The sequence below is a fragment of the Nicotiana sylvestris genome, chromosome 11, assembly GCF_000393655.2.
Source record: "Nicotiana sylvestris chromosome 11, ASM39365v2, whole genome shotgun sequence".
Taxonomy (NCBI): Eukaryota; Viridiplantae; Streptophyta; class Magnoliopsida; order Solanales; family Solanaceae; genus Nicotiana; species Nicotiana sylvestris.
This window is the reverse complement of record NC_091067.1, coordinates 113,305,875-113,327,242: the sequence shown is the minus strand read 5'-3', so window position 1 is coordinate 113,327,242 and position 21,368 is coordinate 113,305,875. Positions and strand designations below refer to the sequence as shown.

At 39.5% G+C, this 21,368-nt stretch overlaps 1 protein-coding gene across 1 annotated transcript; it reads right to left on the bottom strand.

Moving 5' to 3' along the window:
• Nucleotides 1–3,860: 3,860 nt before the first annotated feature.
• Nucleotides 3,861–4,370, bottom strand: LOC138881516 (uncharacterized). Its single transcript, XM_070161749.1, has one exon. The coding sequence runs from the start codon at nt 4,368–4,370 to the stop codon at nt 3,861–3,863; it is 510 nt and encodes a 169-aa protein (XP_070017850.1).
• Between the last annotated feature and the right edge of the window lie 16,998 nt (nt 4,371–21,368).

Sequence of the window (21,368 nt, the reverse complement as noted above, 5' to 3'; positions counted from 1 at the left end):
AATCGGCAGACGATGTGATCCTAGATGAAGTCTATAACTTCTTTCTCTCTGACTTTCTCGAAAGCCTATACTTCAACCCATTTAGAGAAATAGTCAGTCATAAATAAAATGAACTTAGCTTTACCTGGGGCCAATAGTAGAGGACCAATGATGTCCATCCCCCATTTTATGAATGTCCATGGGGATAAGACTGAATGAAGTTGCTTTTGGGGTTGGTGGATCATCGGTGCATGCCTTTGGAATTTGTCACATTTTTGAACGAACTCCTTAGTATCTTTTTCCATACTATCCCAATAATATCTTGCTCTGATGACTTTGTGAACCAATGATTCGGCGTTGGAATAGTTCCCACAAGTGCCCTTGTGAATTTCTCGTAGGACGTAGTTGGTGTCTCCCGGACCCAAGCATATTGCCAACGGCCCATTGAACATCCTTCTGTATAATGTTCCATCTTCGGCCAATGTATATCGTGCAACTTTCGTTCGAAGAGTCCTCGATTCCTTAGAGTCCGAGGGAAGTTTCCTGTTCTTCAGATAATCGATATATTTGTTTCTCCAATCCTACGTTAGTCTTGTGGAGTTTATTTTGGCGTGGCCTTCTTCGACCACCAATTTTGAAAGCTATACTACAGTCCTCAAGCTAATTTCATCATCTTCGACTGATGACCCTAAGTTTGCAAGGGCGTCAGCCTCACCATTCTGTTATCGAGGTACATGTTGTAGGGTCCATTCTATGAACCGGTGTAAGGTCACCTGCAATTTATCCAAGTACATTTGCATTCGATCTTCTCGGACTTTGAAGGTTTTATTGACCTGGTTAACCATAAGCTAGGAATCACACTTGGCCTCGATGACCTCAGCTCCCAAACTTTTATCCAACTCGAGACCTACAATCATGGCCTCATACTCGGCCTCATTGTTAGTCAACTTAGGGGTTTTGATAGATTGTCTAATTGTATTGCCTTTGGGTGGCTTCAAAACGACGCCTAGCCCAAGCCCCTTCACATTCGAAGCACCATTTGTGAAAACGGTCTACACCACCGAGGATGTGCTCGATTTTAGCAATAGCTCCTTTTCGACCTCGGGCACGAGGTCTAGTATGAAGTCGGCCACGAAGTCTGCTAAGATTTGAGACTTGATGGCCGTTTGGGGTTGATACTCGATATCGTACTTGCTGATTTCGACGGCCCATTTGGCCAGTCAGCCCAAGAGCTCGAGCTTGTGCAAAATGTTACGAAGGGGATAAGTGGTTACAACACAAGATTGGGTGACATTGAAAATATGGTTTTAATTTCTTAGAGGTGCTTATTAGAGCAAGCGCTAATTTTTCCAAGTATGGGTACCGGGTCTCTGCTTCACCTAAAGTTCGACTAACACAGTAAATAGGAAATTGAGTACCTTGTTCTTCTCGAATGAAGACACCACTTACCATGACCTCCGAGACTGCCAAATATAAGTAGAGTTGCTCACCCGCTTTCGAGGTATGAAGTAATTGTGGGCTCGAAAGGTACCACTTTAATTCTTCCAATGCCTGTTGGCATTTCGAGGTCCAAGTAAAATTGTTCTTCTTTTTGAGAAGTGAGAAGAACTTGTGGCTTCGATCAGAAGATCTAGAGATGAAGCGACCTAAAGAAGCTATCCATCATGTTAGCCTTTGTACGACCTTAACGCTATCCACAATTGTGATGTCTTTGATTGCCTTGATTTTATTAGGGTTGATCTCAATTCCCAGATTTGATACCATAAAGCCAAAGAACTTGCCTGAACCAACCCCGAATGCACATTTCTCGGGGTTGAGCTTCATGTTGTACTGTCTCAAACTCTCAATATGTCAAAAATTTCCTGAAAATGTGTCAAATGGTCCTCTGCGCGCAGAGACTTATCTAGCATGTCATCAATATAGACCTCCATTGATTTACTTATTTGTTCTTTGAACATACGGTTTACTAGGCATTGATAAGTAGCACCGGCATTTTTAGCCCAAACGACATTACATTATAGCAATAAGTATCGTACTTAGTGATAAATAAGGTCTTTTCCTAATCCTCCGGGTTCATTTGTATTTGGTTGTACCTAGAGTAGGCATTGAGAAAGCTGAGGATCTCGTGGCCGGTCATGGCAACGATCATGTGATCGATATTCGGTAGTGGAAAAGAGTCCTTAGGGCATGCTTTGTTTAAGTCTTTGTAATCTACACACATTCTAAGTTTATTCCCCTTCTTGGGGACTACAACTATGTTTGCTAACCATTCGGGATATTTTACTTCCGGGATGGATCCTATTTTGAGAAGTTTGGTTACCTGGTCCTTGATAAATACATGCTTTGCCTTGAACAGTGGCCTCCTCCTTTGCTTTACTGGTTTGAACTTTGGGTCCAAGCTCAATCGGTGAGTAGTGATCTCCGGTGGGATCCCTGTCATGTCAAGGTGGAACCAAGCAAAACAATCCATATTTTTAATAAGTAATTTAATGAGTTTTTCCCTAAGCTCGGGGGTTAACCCCGTGCCTAGGTATACCTTTCGATCGGGCAGGTGCTCGACCAGTATGGCGTGTTCCAGCTCTTCGATTGTTAATTTCGTTGCATCAGAGTCATCGGGGGTTAAGAAGGTTCGAGGTATCATGCAGTCATAGTCCTCGATCATTTCCTGCAGTTCTGATCTGGTCGAAGCCGGTGACTATGGTTGCTATTTGACCTTCTACTTTTCCTTTGATTCTGGTCCCTTTGTTGATGTGAGAGCCGACACTGGTATCACCTCATCGATTCCAAACATCTCTTTAGCTGCTGGTTGTTCGCCATAAACCATTTTGACTCCCTCCAGTGTTGGGAATTTCAAAACTTGATGAAGCGTTGAAGGTACTGCCCTCATATTATAGATCCAAGGTCTTTCGAGCAGCGCATTGTACCTTATATTTCCTCCGATCACGTGGAACTTCATTTCCTGGATAGTTCTGGCCACGTTCACTGGCAATATGATTTCCCCTTTAGTGGTTTCACTCGCCATGCCAAAAGCATTGAGCACTCGAGATGCAGGCACAATTTGATCTGAAGGCCGAGTTGCTCCACGACCCTGGATCGAACAATGCTCGTCGAGCTACCTGGATTAACCAACACACGTTTAACTTGAATTTTATTCTTAAGGATAGATATTAATCGTGCGTCGTTGTGAGGTTGTTCGATCCCTTCTATATTCTCATCATTGAAGGATAAGGTATCTTCTGGTAAGTAGTCCTGGGTATGCTTCTCCCTTGTGATTGTGACTTTGGTGCATTTAAATGTTGGACCCTAAGGGATATCAACCCCACCGACGATCATATGAATCACGTGCTATGGTTCCTCCTGTTCATTTTTCCTATTTGCATCCCTGTCGCTGAAGTGATTCTTCGCTCAGACACTCAAGAACTCTCGGAGATGACCTTCGTAGAATAAACGAGCTACCTCCTCCCTTAATTATCTGCAGTCCTCGGTTCTGTGACCATGGGTTCCATAGTACTTGCACATTTATTCGGATTCCTTTGAGCTGGGTCAGTTTGCAAGGGTCTGGGCCATCTAGTATCCTTGATCCGTCCAATGGCTGACATAATACCTGAAGCATCGATGTTGAAGTTATATTCTGATAATCGCGGTGCATCCTTAGGCTCAACGTGTTTATCAAAACCATTCTTACTCATAATCCCTCTAGAATTTTGACCTCGATCATTCCTTCAATCATTTCGAACTAGATTACGTCTCAGTCCGTTATCCCTTCGATTTGTGCTATATGGTTGGTATCGATCTCTGTTCTATAGGGGCTCTCTGTCGATGTCCCTTTGAATCCTGCCTTTGGACATGTTTGGGTAAACAGAACCGGATGGAGCTCCCAACTAATCATCCTCGACCCTAATCTTCGATTGGTACCAATTATCCACATCGACCCAGGTCACTACTGGATATTCAATCAAATTCTGCTTTACTTGACGTGATGTTATCAAATTTCGCTCGTTCAAATCCTGAGTAAAGGCTTGGACAGCCCAATCATCTGTAATCGGGGGTAAGTCCATGCGTTGCATCTGAAATTGAGTTATGAACTCCCTTAGCATTCCGTTGTCCTTTTGTCTCACTTTGAAGAGGTCCGACTTCCTAGTTGCGGCCTTTATTGCTCCGGCGTGCGCCTTTACGAATGAATTAGTGAGCATGACGAAAGAATTGATGGAATTGGGCGGCAAATTGTGGTACCATTTCATTTCCCCTTTTGATAAAGTTTCTCCAAATTTTTTCAACAAAACAGATTCAATCTCATCAGCTTCTAAGTCATTTCCCTTTATTCCGCATGTGTACGAAGTGATGTGTTCATTAGGATCGGTGGTACCATTGTACTTGGGGATGTTTGGCATACGAAACTTCTTAGGAATGGGCTTTGGAACCGCACTTTGAGGAAAAGGATTCTGCACGAACTTTTTTGAATCCAAACCCTTTAGGATTGGGGGTGCCCCAGTATTTGGTCAACTCGTTAGTTGTACGTTTCTATCTTTTTGTCATTAGCCTCAATTTTCTTTCACCTGATTTTATCCGTTTGGTGAGCTCCTCGACCATTTTCATGATGGCGGGATCAGTTCCTGATCCATTATCGTTCAATTTTTCCTGCATGGGTTCGACCCTATGAGCAACTTCCTGTGATGTATCGAGTTTGATTATGCTTGGGGCTCGATTCTGATTTTGAAGTTGCGCTATCGCGACCTGCTGAGTTTGTAGCATGTCAAATATCATTCGAAGGTTAATTCCGCCTTCTTCACCATTTTTGTGTTCTGATCGGCTGCTCGGGCGTCTCTACGGATGCTATTTTTAGGATAAGCGCCTAAATCTCCACGACATGAGAATTTACATCAACCAGATTCATGGCCTGTGGTGTATCGGGATTGATTGGAGGTATTCCGTTTCCCGAGGCGACTATGTGCTCATTTTCACCATGAAGACCAAGGCCGGTGTCAGTGTGAGTGGGTACTACTTGAGAGTTTGACATGTTGATTCCTGAAATAAAAAATACTCACAAGAACAAGCGTAAACATAGTGTGTGTTATGAAGGTTAAAATATTAAGCAACAAATATTGTCCTTAGCCCACGGTGGGCGCCAAACTATTTACCCTAAAAATCGAGTATCAATTAAACTTGTAATGTAGTTTTAAGGATAAGTGATTTCACTTAATACCAATTTATTAATTTAGAGATAAGTGATAAAATTGACAAGAATATAAAACAAACCGATATCTGGATAGTGTCCTCGAGTTGATGAATCCTCGAGAGTAGTAAAGTAAGAATAGTCAAAGAATAATAAATTGATGAACAATAGAGATATAGTGTATTGCTTTTCTGTATGAATGTAAGGTGTTTACAAATGATGGGGACCCCTCTTTATATACTAGAGGAATCCTAATTGCGGTACAATTCTAATTATGAAAGTAAATTCCATGATTGAAACAAATAACCGCCCTTGATTTGATCTGCTCTAAGATATCCGTCGTGATCTCCGACCGACTACGGATATCTCGCCTTTCTGTTATTGCATTTCACTTGAAGTCTGTCATACTTAGTCTCAATTGCTGCTGGTCTCAGTCTCGATGGACATTTTGATATTTGGACTCGATTCCTCATCTTCGAGCTCGGGTCTGATCCATTACGAGGCTACCCTCAATACAACTCCTTTGTTTCGATCAAATAGTAAAATAGGGTACAGTCACTTGAAATTTTAACTCCTAAGATTACATTTTTTGGTTTGGAGTAAATATCTGGTATGGATAAGTGCTTGCTGGCATGAAAAAAAAGTATTCATTAATCCACTACTTTGTGCGTTTCATAGGCTGGAAGAGAAAGAAGGAAAAAATAAAGGGTAGAGGAAATGGAAATGATACGAAGGTAACAGATAAATAACTGGAAATATTTTTGTAAGCTCTGTTATCTTCTATTAAAAATTATTGCATTTTAATCAATAGCTTTGAGGATGTTTCGTGTAAATTTTTCGATTTCAATAGTTTTTGTGTCACAATCCCAAACTGAAGGAGGTCATTCGTACTTTCCCCAAAAAAAAGGTAAGAGTTTTTAGACGTATTGAGTCCAATGAGAAGAGATGTCAATTAAATGAGTAATCCTGTCATTTAAATTAGCAGCTCTTTTTTACGCAAAAGAACAAGCCCCACAACTTTCTACTTTAAACTTACAGTCTCAGAATGGAAAAGGAGAAAAATACATTCTTAATTTTGCATTCTGTCTTTTGAATTTAGATTAAGATTTATATCATACTGTCAATATAATCTATTTCTATCTATCTATATTATTATAAAAGCATAAATATAATATTGATTGACCAAAATATCCTCAAAATATTAAACTATATTTCTAAACATGTTGGATAAAACTGAAATATTTATAACTTTTCATATATGATTTTGAATTTAATTAGAATTTTTTATTCAAGGAAACTTTTTTACTACTATCATTTAGCCACTCAAATAAATTCCCATAACGATTAAGAAAGTGTTTATCCTAAAATCGGATAACAATTGAATTTATACGTGGTTTTAAGGATACACGATATAACTTGGTACAAATTAAGATAATAGACTAATATTGAAATTGACGATAAAAGAATAAATGCAAACCACACAAATCGAATAGCCTTGGCCCTCGAGTTCAATCACTCTTGAACCAAAGATGTTTCAACTGACGTACCAACAGAGTAACAAGATAATAAAAGCTAGAAAATGACAGTATATTGGTTTACGTCGCGTAAATATGATGATTTTACAAATGATTAGACCCCCTTTATATAGTAGGAGAGTCCTACTCTTGATACAGTTCTATATCAGGTAAAAAATCTCATGATTAGCTAATTAATCGGCCCATCCTTGATACGTGCCGAAATTTTTGCCGTGATCTACAACCGATCGTGGATATCTTGTCCTTTTGTTATTTGGCTTGGTAAATTTCCCTCGATCTCGCCTGATCTCGATTTTGTTCGGTCCTGAGGTCGAACTTAACCATATAACCTCGCACCTTGGTTCAATATAATTCGAGGTCGAATCTTAACCTATCATATTCAAGTCTCGATTAATCACATAAGGGGCGAGCCCGATTTTGACCGTATACAGATAGGCCCCTTGTTTCTCAGAGAGAAAATGACGAGAAACAATATGAACTTCCAAATCTCGTCTCAATGGGCCATAATGTAAGCGACGAACGGTCACTGAGACACCCGACTATGATGTAAACGACAAATGGATACCGAAATCCCGTTGGTCCACTTACTAAGGCATTAAATGCCTGTCAATTGTTGGTCGGCCACTACGGGTTCTAAATTGTCACCAACAAGCTATAAGTACCCTAACTTTCCTTTATTCAAACTTTACTTTCAAAGCTCCTCCTATTCTTGTTTTTTTTTTCAAAAATCCTTTTGCTTTGCGACTCTTGCACCCAAATTTCTTAAACTTTTAGCAAATCGCATACCATCCTAATTCCCTTTTATTCTGTTATACAATGGCGAAAACTTCTAAGACTGTACCGCAGAAGGAGGCCACCTCTTCATCATGACCCACCGACAACGGGGCTGTTGAGGAACCTTATTCTGAGGATTTCATTCCAGCAGGGTGCACTACCATTGCCGATTATAAGTTTGAAAAGACCTCCTCGGTACCGGGTCGATGTGAGTCGTTCTCGAGGTACATATGCAAAATACCGATGATCTCCTCACCAAGGTTAAAGAGGATTGCTATTGGGTCAACAAGCATATGGTGGTACCTTCGCTTGAGGAATCGATCACTACCCATGTGAAGGGTTTTCTAAGCTAGCTCGACAGGCCAGTAGGGCCCCATTCTTGTGTATAGATGAGTCTCGGGACCGTGGTTAGATGGGTCGATTTGTTCGAATACAGACTTTGGACCTAATCCTTGCCGAAGACATGCCATTTCTCGAGAAATGGAACATGAAACGTAAGTAGTACTTTGCCATGAAGATCTAATCTTGTTTTTTACCTCTTATCTCCTTCCTTTTCGATGTTTTTGGTATTGTAGTTGTGGTCCAGATGCCAAACATAGTTCCTGAACTCAAGGAATGGGTCGAGGGCCTTGTGTTAGAGAGACCATATTCCAAGCGTGCTTGGATGGAATTATCGAAGGGTCAATGGGAGGACCGTAATCATGGTAATTTTCTTTTCCTAAAGTAATAATATTCGATTTCCTCCTTTTGCTGTCGAATTCTTATCTATTTTCTCTTATAGATCTCCCCAAGGATGTTGCTATGAGGCCTCCATCTGGTTATGAGGATCCTCTCGAGTCTCCTGCTCCAAAGCAGGGTGATGAAAAGAAGATTATATGGCTTTGAGCTCCCCGGACTCAGAAAAGAAAAACTAAAAAAGAGGTCGTGCAAGCCCTGGGAAAACACCGACGCTCTATCCTCGAACTCAATCCACTGGCTGAGGGACGAGTATGAAGAAGAAGAAGAGAAATCCAAGCTAGTGGCCCACATGCGGTTAGGTGTCGTGATACAAGGGCCCTTCAAACCGGAGGTCGATGAGGAATTTTTGGCCAAAGCTCCCAAACCAGAAGGGGTTGAGGCCACTCCACCCCAAGCTAGGGGGGTCGAGAGAGAGGCCAGGATTGACGCTTCTCGAGTAGAGGAATGTTCCCAAAAAGACGAGCTTAGGGTAATCAACATTACTGGGTCCCCTCAGATTTCAGATGCCATGATTTGCGAGGCAGGTATATTAGAAAGCCGTTCTTTCGAGGGGCCTTAGGGGGCGACTGATATCCACCACTTCTTAGGTGGATTAGAGTCCACCACTTTGGAAGATGTCACCGGGTTTGGTGACTTGCCGGTGGCAAGGTAGGTACCATCATCGGGTGCCATTGGGTCTTGTTCGAGCCCAAAACTGGTGGATCAATTCCCGGACCCAAGCATTAACCCTAACCGTAGGCGGTCAATAATTTTTTCTTTCTCGAAGGATGCTCAAGTTTTCTCTGCCCTCGTGGGGGTTACTAGCTACCTCAGGTGGTTGGTGACCGAGGAGGACCAGGCTGTGATGGATGCGGTGGAAGCACCTTGCCTATTTAATGAGGCCCAACATGCTTTGAATCGGGTAACTTCGAGTGTCACTTTATTACTTATTTAAATTTGAAGTTGTAAATAATCCCAACACCTTTCTTTGTGCTTGTAGGCCTCAATATTGCATCATGAGGCTTTCCTCCGAATCGGGGAAGAGTTGACCCAGCACGAAGTTGAGGTTTGGGAGCTCACCGAGAAGACAAATACTTACAAGCTTCTGAGTGAGATGCTTCAGGCCGAGTTAGAAGCGAATCAAAGTGAGCATGTCGAGATGGCCGATCAGGTATTTTGGGTGATTCACGATAGTGAAGACAAAATGGAGATAATGACTAAAATTCGAGGTAGCCAGATTATAGTTTGCCGAGGGTAGCCTTTAGAATCGGTTTTGAAAATTTTGAAGGCCTATTTTTTATTACGGTTCTCGGACATCTCCGAGCCGTGTTAATGTGGTCATAGACTTTTAATTCGGGTGTAGCCCTTTGGGCATGCTTTCCCGAGTTATCCAGGCTTGCCTAAGAAAATACTCCCCGAGTGGGTATGGCTGTGGCCTTTAAAATTTGGGGGTTGCCTAATAGGTCTTATGTCTCTGATTTTTAATAGCTTGATCCGTTTGAGTTTGTTTTAGGACGGCAATCCCCGAGTGAGGGAGTGGTAATTCAAATTCTAGTTATAATCGAATCTTAGTCTCGTTTCTTTTAGGAGATCGAAAGTACGAAACTCTTTAAGGGATGTAATGAGGAAATTTATAAACATAAGATGACTGCAAGGAAAATACTTCTTCTTATTCTTGTGCTAAACAATTATACATGCATACATGTTTTATGAAAGGGCTCGAGCAAGCTACGTGGGCACAGTTCGTTTGATAGTTTGACCCTTACAACAAATCCTACCTATCGAGACCCTTCCATTACGAAGTAATTTCCTTGCTAAAGCAATTCGATATACGAGGGTAATGCCCCCTAGTATTCGAGGTTGGTTGTAGAGAAACCTCGGAGACTGTAAAACAATCTTTGACACCGATTCGTGATCGGCCTTTGATTCTAAGTTAGCACAATCCACTGTTGCCTCGTTAAAAACCTTGCCGGAAAACCCATTTAGGACAAAACCGGTCTAAGGAAAAAAGAGTGCAACGCATGCTTTCAGACCTAAAACTTCGTGTTATTTCTTGTCGATCAACTGCAAGTGTTAGTAAAAAAATAAAAGGAAATGAATGGGGTCGTACCTTAGTAGTAATATCGTTTTAGGTGAGTTACATTCCAATTACTCGGTAGTTGTTCCCCGATCATCATTTCGAGCTTATAGGGTTCTTTCTCGGTGATCTTGAGAATCTGGCACGGTCCTTCCAAGTTCGGACCCAACTTTCTATTGTTAGGATTTTGGGTGTTCAGCGTGACTTTACTTAGTACTAAGTCCCCGGCATTAAAGTATCAAAGGTTGGTCCTTCAATTATAATACCTCTCAATCCGTTGTTTTGGGCGGCCAATCGGAAAATGGCGGCTTCACGCCTTTCATCCAATAGTTCCAGGCTCGTATTCATCGCCTTGTCATTTGATTCCTTTATTGCATATCAGAATCTGATACTTGGCTCCCCGACTTCGACAAATATTAGAGCTTCGTGGCCATAAACCAACGAGAACAGGGTAGCCTAGGTACTGGAGTTCGAGGTTGTGCGGTATGCCCAAAGCACTTCGAGCAAAACTTCCCTCCATTTTTCCTTAGCGTCTGTCAACCTTTTTTTTCAGGTTTTGGATTGTGGTTTTGTTGGTTGATTCGGCTTGTCCGTTCCCACTGGAGTGATAAGGTGTGGACAAGATCCTTTTTGATTTTATGATCCTCGAGAAACTTGGTCACTTTGCTGCCGATAAACAATTTCCCATTGTCACATACGATTTTGGATGGCATCCCGAACCGACATATGATGTGGTCCCAAATGAAGTCGATGAAGTCCTTCTCGTATGCCTGGGCTTCAACCCACTTAGGAAAATAGTTAGTCATAAATAAGATAAATTGAGTCTTACATGGTGCCCATGGAAGAGGGCTAACAATGTCCATTCCCCACAGCATGAATGGCCATGGCGACAAGACCGAATGCAGCAGTTCTCCGGGTTGATGAATCATCAGAGCATGTCTTTGCCATTTATCACATTTTTGTACAAAATCCTTTGCATCTTTTTCCATATCGATCCAGTAATAGCCGGCTCTAATTACTTTTCGAACCAATGATTCGACGCCTAGGTGGTTCCCGCAGGTACCTTCGTGGACTTCCCTCAAAACGTACTCGTTATCTCCCCGTCCCAGACATATTGCTAATGGGCCTTCGAACATTCTTCTAGACAAGGTTCCATCCTTGGACAAGCTGAATCGGGCTGCTTTTGTACGCAGGGCCCTCGACTCTTTAGGATCTGAGGGTACTTTGTCGGTCTTCAAATATTTTATGTATTTATTTCTCCAATCCCAAGTCATGCTTGTAGAGTTTATTTCAGTGTGACCTTCCTCTACTACTGATCTTATGAGCTGTACTACTGCCTCGATTTGAGCACATCATCCTCGATTGAAGAGCCTAAGTTTGCAAGTGCATCGGCCTCACTGTTCTGATCCCAAGGTACGTGTTGCATATTCCACTCTTTGAATCGATGTAATGTTACATGTAGCTTATTCAGGTACCTTTGCATCCGTTCTTCTCTGACTTCAAACGTTCGATTAACTTGATATACCACAAGAAGGGAGTCACACTTAGCTTCGATCACCTCTGCCCCTAAGCTCTTGGCCAGTTCAAGACCTGCAATCATGGCCTCATATTCGGCCTCGTTGTTAGTCAATTTCATAGTTATAATGGATTGCCTAACTATATTTATAACGACCGATCCAGTTGTTTCGAGAATTGTAGCCCCATTCCCCCATTTTCTACTTCTTTGGTGTTCTATAGCTTTATTACGACTTATCGGGTTAGTTGGTTTGAGTCTGGAGTGATTTCGGAATGAATTGAAACACTTAGTCTCTTATTTAGAAGCTTAAGCTAAAAAAGTTGATCGGATGTTGACTTATGTGTAAACGACCTCGCATTTGAATTTTGATGGTTCCGTTAGCTTCGTTAGGTAATTTTGGAGTTAGGAGTGCGTCTGTATTGTGATTTGGAGGTCCGTAGTAGAATAAGGCTTGAATTGCTGAAAGTTAGAATTTTGGAGAGTTTGATCGAGAGTGGACTTTTTGATATCGGGGTCAGATTGGAGTTACGAAAATTGGAGTAGGTTCGTGGTTTCATTTGTGACTTTGTGCAAAATTTGAGGTCAATCAGACGTGACTTAATAGGTTTTGACGTCGTTTGTAGAATTCGGAAATTTCGAAGTTCATTAGGCTTGAATCCATGGGTAATTTATGTTTTGATGTTGTTTGAGGTGATTTGAGGATTCGACTAAGTTTGTATGATGTTTTGGGACTTGTTGGTATTTTTGGTTGAGGTCTCGAGGGCCTCGGGTGAGTTTCGGGTGGTTAACGAATTATTTTTGGACTTTGGTTGATGGCTGATATCTGCTGGTGTGATTCTTTTGGTTTCCTTCATCTGTCAAAATTGAGGTCATGATCGAAGCATGATCAATGTCATGATCGAGGGCATAATCGAGGGTAGCGATCGAGGGCAGGACCGAGGGCAACCTGGATAGAAGTTTTAAGTTATAAAATAAGGGGACTTCATCCCATTTTTCATTTTTGACGAATTGAAGCTTGGGGAGAGGCGATTCTTGAGAGATTTTTCAAGGAAAAACATTGGAGTAAGTGATTTTTAATTAGTTTTGGCTAAATCCCATGATTATATCTTTAATTTCATCATCTAATTTGTGATTTGGGGGTGAAACATTGGGGAAAAAGAGGAAGTGTTCTTGAGATGAATTTTTGAGGTTTTGAATGGGATTTTGTTATTGGATTTGAGTAAATTTGGTATGGTTAGACTCATGAGTGAATGGGCTTTTAGGTTTTGTAACTTTTATCGAATTTCGAGACGTGGGTCCAGGGGCCGGGTTCGGGCTGATTTCAGATTTTTGGCTCTATTCAGTAGTTTTCTTGTGTAATTGATCTCTTTAGCCTATATTAATTGTATTGTACTACTTGTGGCTAGATTCGGGATATTCAGAGGCCGACTCATGAGGAAAAAGCATTTTGGAGTAGCATTTTGCTCGGATTGAGGTAAGTAATAGTTATAAATCTGGTCCCGAGGGTATGAAACCTCGAATTTTGTGTCATATAAATATTTTGGAGGTGACGCACATGCTAGGTAATGGGCATGTGGGTGTGCACCGAAGGGATTATGACTTGGTCCATCCCGTGAGGCTGTAATGTCGAATAGCTTACTGTTAACTACATGTTCCCTCTGTTTTATGGAGTTTTGACTGAAATTGATGTTAGAAAGCATGCTTAGGCCATATGATATCACTGTTGGGAGACGTTGAGATCGCGTACTTGTTGAATTAGCTGTTATTTGCGGTTTTGTACTCAATCATGATTTTACTTGCATACCATACCTCCATCTCTTCTTATTCCTTGTTGATACATGTTATTATCTCTGTTTGTGCTAATTTATATGATTTCTAAGAGCCCGAGAGATTAGGGAGGTTTATGATTGAGTGAGGCCTACGGCCTGATGATGAGATATTGATACCATAGCACGTGAATTGTCCGTGCAACACATGAGTTGTCCGTGCAGATCTTGATTTGATATTATAGCACGTGAGTTGTCCATGCGGATCTTGATTTGATATTATAGCACGTGAGTTATCCGTGCGGATCTTGATTTGATATTATAGCATGTGAGTTATCCGTGTAGCACGTGAGTTATCCATGCGTATTATAGCGCTTGGGCTATAGGAGCCCCTCCGGAGTCTGCACACCCCCAGTGAGCGCATGTACCTATTGAGTGTGAGTACTGAGGGATGAGAGCCGTGTGATTGAGCTGTTGAGCTGAGTTGAATGACTGTTGCCCTGAGAGGATGTACTTGCTTTAATTTGTTGTTGTACTTAGTTGATATCTGTCATTATTGTGAATTTCCTAAAAGATTTTATATCTGGTCTACTTGAACTTGAAATTGTATAAAACTCACTTGACTTAAACTGCCGGATTTGAAAGCATGTCTATTCTTTACTGAAATTACTGAAATGAATTGTACTTATATAGCTCGTCACGACTTCTCAGTTCCTTATTTGTTTCTGTTACTTACTGAGTTGGTTGTACTCATGCTACACCCTGCACTTCATGTGCAGATACAGGTATGTCCAGTCATGGAGGACATTGAGCTCGTGCGTGGTCGATTACCGGAGATTTACGAGGTAGCCGCCGGCGTTCGTAGTCCTTGTTCTCCTTCTTTGCTATCTTTCTTTTCTATATTGACATGTAGACACAGACTATTGTAAACACTGTTTTTAGATTGGAGGTCTAGTTCCTCATGACTTGGTGACACCCTGATATTTGTGATTATCTTTCCGCACTGTATTTTGAGTTTAACTCCTATTTTCATGAAAACTTTGTTATGAAAAAGCTTTTGGTTTATTTTTTTTTACGAAATATTGAAGTATTTTGAAAATCGGCTTGCCTAGTACCATCGATAGGCGCCATCACGACGAGTTAGAGTTTTGGGTCATGGCAATATTGTCCGTGGTTGGCTTCAGTACGATGCCAAGTCCAGACCCTTTTGCGTTCGATGCACCATCCGTAAAAAGGGTCCAGATTCCCGAATACGTCCCGGAGTTTACCATTAACTCTCTTTCGACCTCGAGTATTAGGGCCGGCGTGAAGTCGGCCACGAAATCTGCCAAAATTTGAGATTTAACAGTCCTCCGGGGTCGATAATTGATATCGTACCCGCTGATTTCTACGGCCCATTTGGCCAATTTCTCCAAGAGTTTGGGCTTATGCATTATATTTCGCAATGGGTAAGTTGTCACAACACATATAGTATGGGCGCCAAACTGTTTACCCTAAAATCAGATAACAATTTAATTTATACGTGGTTTTAAGGATACACGATATAACTTGATACAAATATAGAGAATAGATTAATATTGAAATCGACGATAAAAGAATAAATGCAAACCACACGAATCGAATAACCTTGGCCCTCGAGTTCAATGACCCTTGAACCAAAGATGTTTCAACTGACGTATGAACAGAGTAACAAGATAATAAAAGCTAGAAAATGATAGTATATTGCTTTATGTTGCATAAATATGATGATTTTACAAATGATCAGACCCCCTTTATATAGTATGAGAGTCCTGCTCTTGATACAGTTCTATATCATGTAAGAAATCTCATGATTATCTAATTAATCGGCACATCCTTGATATGTGCCGAGATTTTCGCCGTGATCTACAATCGATTGCAGATATCTCATCCTTCTGTTATTTGGCTTGACAAATTTCCCTCGATCTCGCCTGATCTTGATTTTGTTCAATCCTGGGGTCGAACTTAACGATATAACCTCGCACCTTTGTTCGGTATAATTCGAGGTCGAACCTTAATCTATCATATAGCAATCTCGATTTATCACGCAAGGGACGAACCCATTTTAACCGTATACAAAAAGCAAGAACGTGACTTTAATTTGTTGGAAAACAGACTTTAATTTTTTTAGCTTTAAGAGTTTTTTTCCTCTTGAAACTAGCGTTAAGTACCAATACAAAAAACAGAAAAATAAGTACTATTAAAAAAGTTTTAGGTTATCAATAGTTTAAGAAAATATGATTTCTTAATCGATTACGAGCATAGTCAAGTCTAGAAAGATAAATAACCAAAAAAACAAAGTCATGGGACTGAGAGCCTGTTTGGCCAAGCTTTCTGGAAGGCCAAAAAGTTTTTTTTGGATCAAAGAAGTTCTTTTTAAAAAATTTAAGGTATTTGGCCAAAATGAAAAAGTAATTTAAGGTGTTTGACGAAAATATACAGTGTTTGACCCAACTTTTTTTTTTATAAATTCTTCTTCTTCCAATAAGCAGAAGCAAAAAATTAATTTATTCAAGACAAAAATGACCTTACAATAAATTTATATTTTTTAAATTATCCTTTATTAATTTATTATTTTTTCTTTTTATTTCTACTATACTTTTCTTCTCCTTTTTATTTTAATAATATTTTTATTCTCTTTCTCCTATTCCTAAGAATAGATTTTAAATTTATATTGAATGATGTATTATACTTAAATTATCATGTAAGCAATACCAAATGCTCAATGTTATTGTTTTGGAATAACTATACTTTATATTGATTGGAATTTTTAATTTATACTTATATTTACGTCTATATTTTAATTGAGTTCTTTTATAATAAATATTTAAATTTATTTTTCTTTTTTAAATACTAATTGCAGTTGAACCTTTATTGTCTTTTTTTTCGTAATTTGATACTTAAAAGTACTTTGTAAAAGATTGACTAAACACAATGAGCTTGCAAAAAGCACTATTCAAATGAATAGGCCAAACAGAAATTGCTATTTTGAAAAATACTTTTTCAAAAAAAAAAAAAAAACTTTTGAACAAAAATACTTTTTAAAATAAGCTGTTTTTGGTAACTTGGCCAAATCGACCCTTATAGCCTATTTGGCCAAGCTTCTCAAATCTTAAAGAAAGTTTTTTTTGTTGAAAATTAGAAGTATTTGGCCAAGTTTTGGAAGAAAAAAAAGCTTTTGAGGAGAAGCAGAAGCAGTTTTGGAGAAGCAAAAAAGTAGCTTCTCTCCAAAAGCACTTTTTTGAAAAACACTTTTGAAAAAAAAAACACTTAAAAGCAATTTTTAAGCATGGCCAAATGCAAATTGCTGCTCAAAAGTATTTTTAAAATTACTTAGCCAAATACAAATTGGTTCTCACCAAAAACACTTTTGAGAAAAAGAACTTCTCAAAATAAGCTGATTTGCAGCTTGGCAAAACAGGTTATTAATAGCCTTTTGGCCAAAAGTACTATTTCGGGCCAAACTTATTTTTTTCTAAATTTAAGATGTTTGGCCAAACTTTTAGAAAGAAAAAAATATTTTTGAATTGAAACAAAAGCAGTTTTGAGAAGCAGAAAAAAGTAATTTCTCCTCAAAAATACTTTTTTGAAAAGCACTTTTGAGTAAAATACATTTAAAAGCACTTTTTACAGAGTTTGGCCAAATATCAATTGCCGCTCAAAAATGGTATTCAAATTAATTAACCAAATACATATTGTTTCTCACCAAAAATACTTTTTTGAAAAACACTTTTCAAAATAAAATAATTTTAGAATGTTCGCCAAACGTGCTATTTTTTTTTGTGAAATGGAGAGATATTTTATTTATACACAAAGCTAGGTAACAGTTGGTGCTAGTGCACCATTGTCTTCGTTACTGCCGCATTGGGCTACAGTTATGCCTCGTAGGGCATTTACATTTCCTAGAGCAGCCAGCTTACAACATACACTATTAGAAATATTTTTTACATAACGAAAACCTTCCTGATCTTTGTGGTAGGCTTCCACCATAAAGTTTAGAGGTGTAACAAAAACACAATTTATTTGAGCTGGGTTGTTTGAGTGCTTCCTTAGCCTAAAAGTGTGCCACATTGTTTCCTTCACAAAAGTGATGCCTCAGTACGTGTAACGACCCGACCGCTCGTTTTGAGCTCTAGCGCATCGTTTCGGCAGTTTGAGGCCTTGAGTAGCTTCACTTCAGGTATTATAACTTGTACATATGGTTGGAATTAAATTTCGGAAAGTTCAAAATTAATCTTGGAAGAGAATTCTAATTTCGAAAGCTTTAAGTTAGAAGAATTGACTAAGCTTTTACTTTTGAGTAAACGACCTCGAAATCAAAATTTGGAAGTTCCAAAAGGTTCATATGATGATTTCGGAGTCGCACATACACTTAGGTTGAGTATCGGATCATTGGGGAGCATTTCAGTGCTTATTATGGAAAGTTGGCATTTTCAAAGGTTTAAGAATTTCATAAGATTGGTGTGAAGTGGATTTTGATGTTATCGATGTCCGTTTAGGGTTCCGAGCCTTGGAATAGCTTCGTTATTTCATTTATGACTCATGTATGAAATTTGAAGTCATTCCGGATTGATTTGCTACGTTTCAGCTCAAGATATGGAATTTGAAAATTTGAAAATTTATAAGTTTGATTCGAGGCGTAATTCACGATTTTGATGTTGTTTGATGTGGTTTAAGGCCTCGACTAAGTTCAAATTGTATTTTAGGATGTGTTGGTATATTTGGTTAAGGTCCCGAGGGACTCGGGTGGATTCCGGATGGTTAACGGATCGATTTTTGGACTAAGGGAATGTTGGAATGTTTCTGGTCGCTGATGCAACCCCACCTGCGGAAAAAGGGCCAGAGATGCGATGCTGTAAAAACGGCCAAGCAAGTGTAGGGGCGGGCTTCGTTGGGCAGTACTGGGACCGCATATGCGATTATCTTGCCACAGAAGCGGGACCGTACCAGCGGAGTGGGCAGCGCAGAAGCGAGGGTGCAGATGCGCATGAGGGCCGTAAAAGCGACCGGCGACCTAGGTTTGGGTTCTCGCAGGTGTGAGATTTGGAGCCGCAGAAGTGACCTTCTGAACGCAGAAGCGGAATTTGTGCTGGGTAGTGAGGTTTTTTATAAAAATGGGATGTGAACCATTTTTCTTTCATTTTCACTTGGTTGGGGCGATTTTGGAGAGCTTCAATGGGAGATTTTCATCAAGCAACACAAGGTAAGTGATTGCCATCTATTACAAGTTAAACACATGGTTTGTATATGAATTTAAACATGGAAAATTAGTTCAAATTTGGGATTTTGGTAGAAAACCTAAAAATTTGGTTTTTTTTTTATTTTGACCACGAAATTGAACATGGAATTTGGAATAAGTTATATATTTGAGTTCGCGGTGTTATGGGTAATGATTATCTTCGAAAGTTTTCGGAATCCGGGGACGTGGGCCCGAGTGTGACTTTATCGACTTTTTGAGTGGAGTTGAAAATTATTGTAAATTAATTTATTATGAGTTTTAGTGTATATATTTATGGATTTTCACATTGATTGACTAGTTTTAGAGCGACGGGAATCGGTTTGGGGTGTTAGAGTGGCATTAGAGCCAGTTATGGAACTTCAGAGGCGAGGCAAGCCTCCTGTCTAACCTTGTGAGGGGAAAACTACCCCTATGTGATATTTGTCGTTATGTGCAATTAGTTGTGGGTGCTACATACACATGAGGTGACGATAGTCCGTACGTATCTATAGCATGTTTGTGTCTGGATAGACTTAGTATCTTATCATGTAATATTAGAATTATTTGAACTCATTCTGCTAGCTTAGTTAATTGAAGTTATAAGTGAAACTGATTTAGAAATAAATATATGCACACTAGGCCAAGCCTTAACACTTTGAGTTGTAGGTGAGTTATTTGAGAAATGGTAAATATTATATCATTTTATGCCCATGTGTTGTACTATAAACACGTGTTTCGTAATTCGATAACTTCCTTCCTTTTTCTTGTGGAGCGGGCCGAATGCCTCGGTAATATATAGATGCATCTATGGTTCATACCGCACGACCCTCGGTGGTGTACACCTTATTCTGGATCAAGCCGAACGACCTCGACAGTATCGTGCGTATATCCCTAGTAGTCCAAATATTCACGAGCTAATCTTTTCACTGATGCCCGACTCTTTATATGGTATTCCTTATTTATTTGATATTGGCACTTGACATTTATGAGATGCTAATATAGAATATGAGATTTAGAAATTCATACACTAAAGGAAATATTTGGAAGATTATGTAACTTACAGATTTACTTCATCCCTGCCATATGCTTCATATCTGCTTATGTTTTATTATATTACTTTATTGGACCTTTAATAAGTGTCGATGTCGGTCCCTCGTCACTACTCCTCCGGGGTTAAGTTAGATAGTTACTAGGTACGCGTTGATTTACGTACCCATGTTGCACTTCTGCACTAACTGTGTAGGACCTGACAGGTCATTTGGTGATCATCTTGGCGCGTAGGTACAACGGTTGAAGAGACTTCATGTGAGCTATCGCAGTCCACCGAGTTTCCATTGTATTTCTTATTTTATTATGTCTTATTACATTGGGGACAGATGTTCTATTATTATTGTACTCCTTAAAAAATGTCCATTCCCTTGTGACACCGGGTTTGGAGAGTTCTTACTGGCTGTTTGTTATTGTAGATAACGTAATTATCATCATCTACCTTGTAAATTCTATTTTATACTATTAATTATTGGAAATTAGTACTTTCAAAGTAATAAAATGGGTAATCTAATCGATAAATCAATATTGGCTTGCATGACGGTAGTGTTGGGCGCTATCATAACTTATAGTGAATTTTGGGTCGCAACAGAATGACCTCCCCCATCTACATTGCTTTCCCCGTTAACCACTTGCATTTCGAAATCAAATTTACGAAAGTAGAATAGTCAGTATCAAGCATATGTATTACTTCTGTTGTGTCTATCTCCATTTTAATGGGTAGGAGCTTCTCGTGATAATGACATGGAGAGCTTGTAATTCTACATGCAGTGGTGCTATTGCATGTTTTCCTGTGGTATCCTGCGATCCATTCCCCTTTGGCATTGCGTACAACTCCTGTTATACCTCCTTGTAAGCAAGTATTGTTGAAGGCACCATCAATATTAATTTTGTACCATCCTTTTTGATGTGGGTACCAATTTATGTGAATATATTTTTGAGCGTATATGTTGATGGGTTTGTAGCAAGATATTTAAATTCTAGTGCTAGTTTAGTGATTGTTTTGGGGTTGATTCTATGATTTGTATTGTTTTGGTTATTGAAGTTTATATTATTCCAAATGACCAAAAGAGTAAAAGGGAATGTCACGACCCCAAATCCACTCCGGTCGTGATGGCACCTATCACAGTACTAGGCAAGCCAATTCAACTTTTACCACATCAAATTCTTTTTCTAAATTCATTTTTATAACACCGATTAAAACTCAAATCTTTCATATGTAATATATATATCAACAAAAATATGCGGAGGCCAGTACAAAAAGACGCTAACACAGCCCGAATCTGGTGTCACTAGTCCTGAGCCTCTAAATACAACCAAACACTGTCTAAATAATACAAAATAAGTCTGAAATACAAAGTGCTAAGATAGGAAGGAGAAAGACAGGGCTGCGAACGCCGTGCAGCTACCTTGCGATCTCCGGATAAGACTCTGAGAATGCTGGAAGCTCTCACTCTGATACTCAGGCACCTGGATCTTCATACAAGGTGCAGGGAGTAACGTGAGTACACCAACTCAGTAAGTAACTAAAGTAAATAAAGTCTGAGT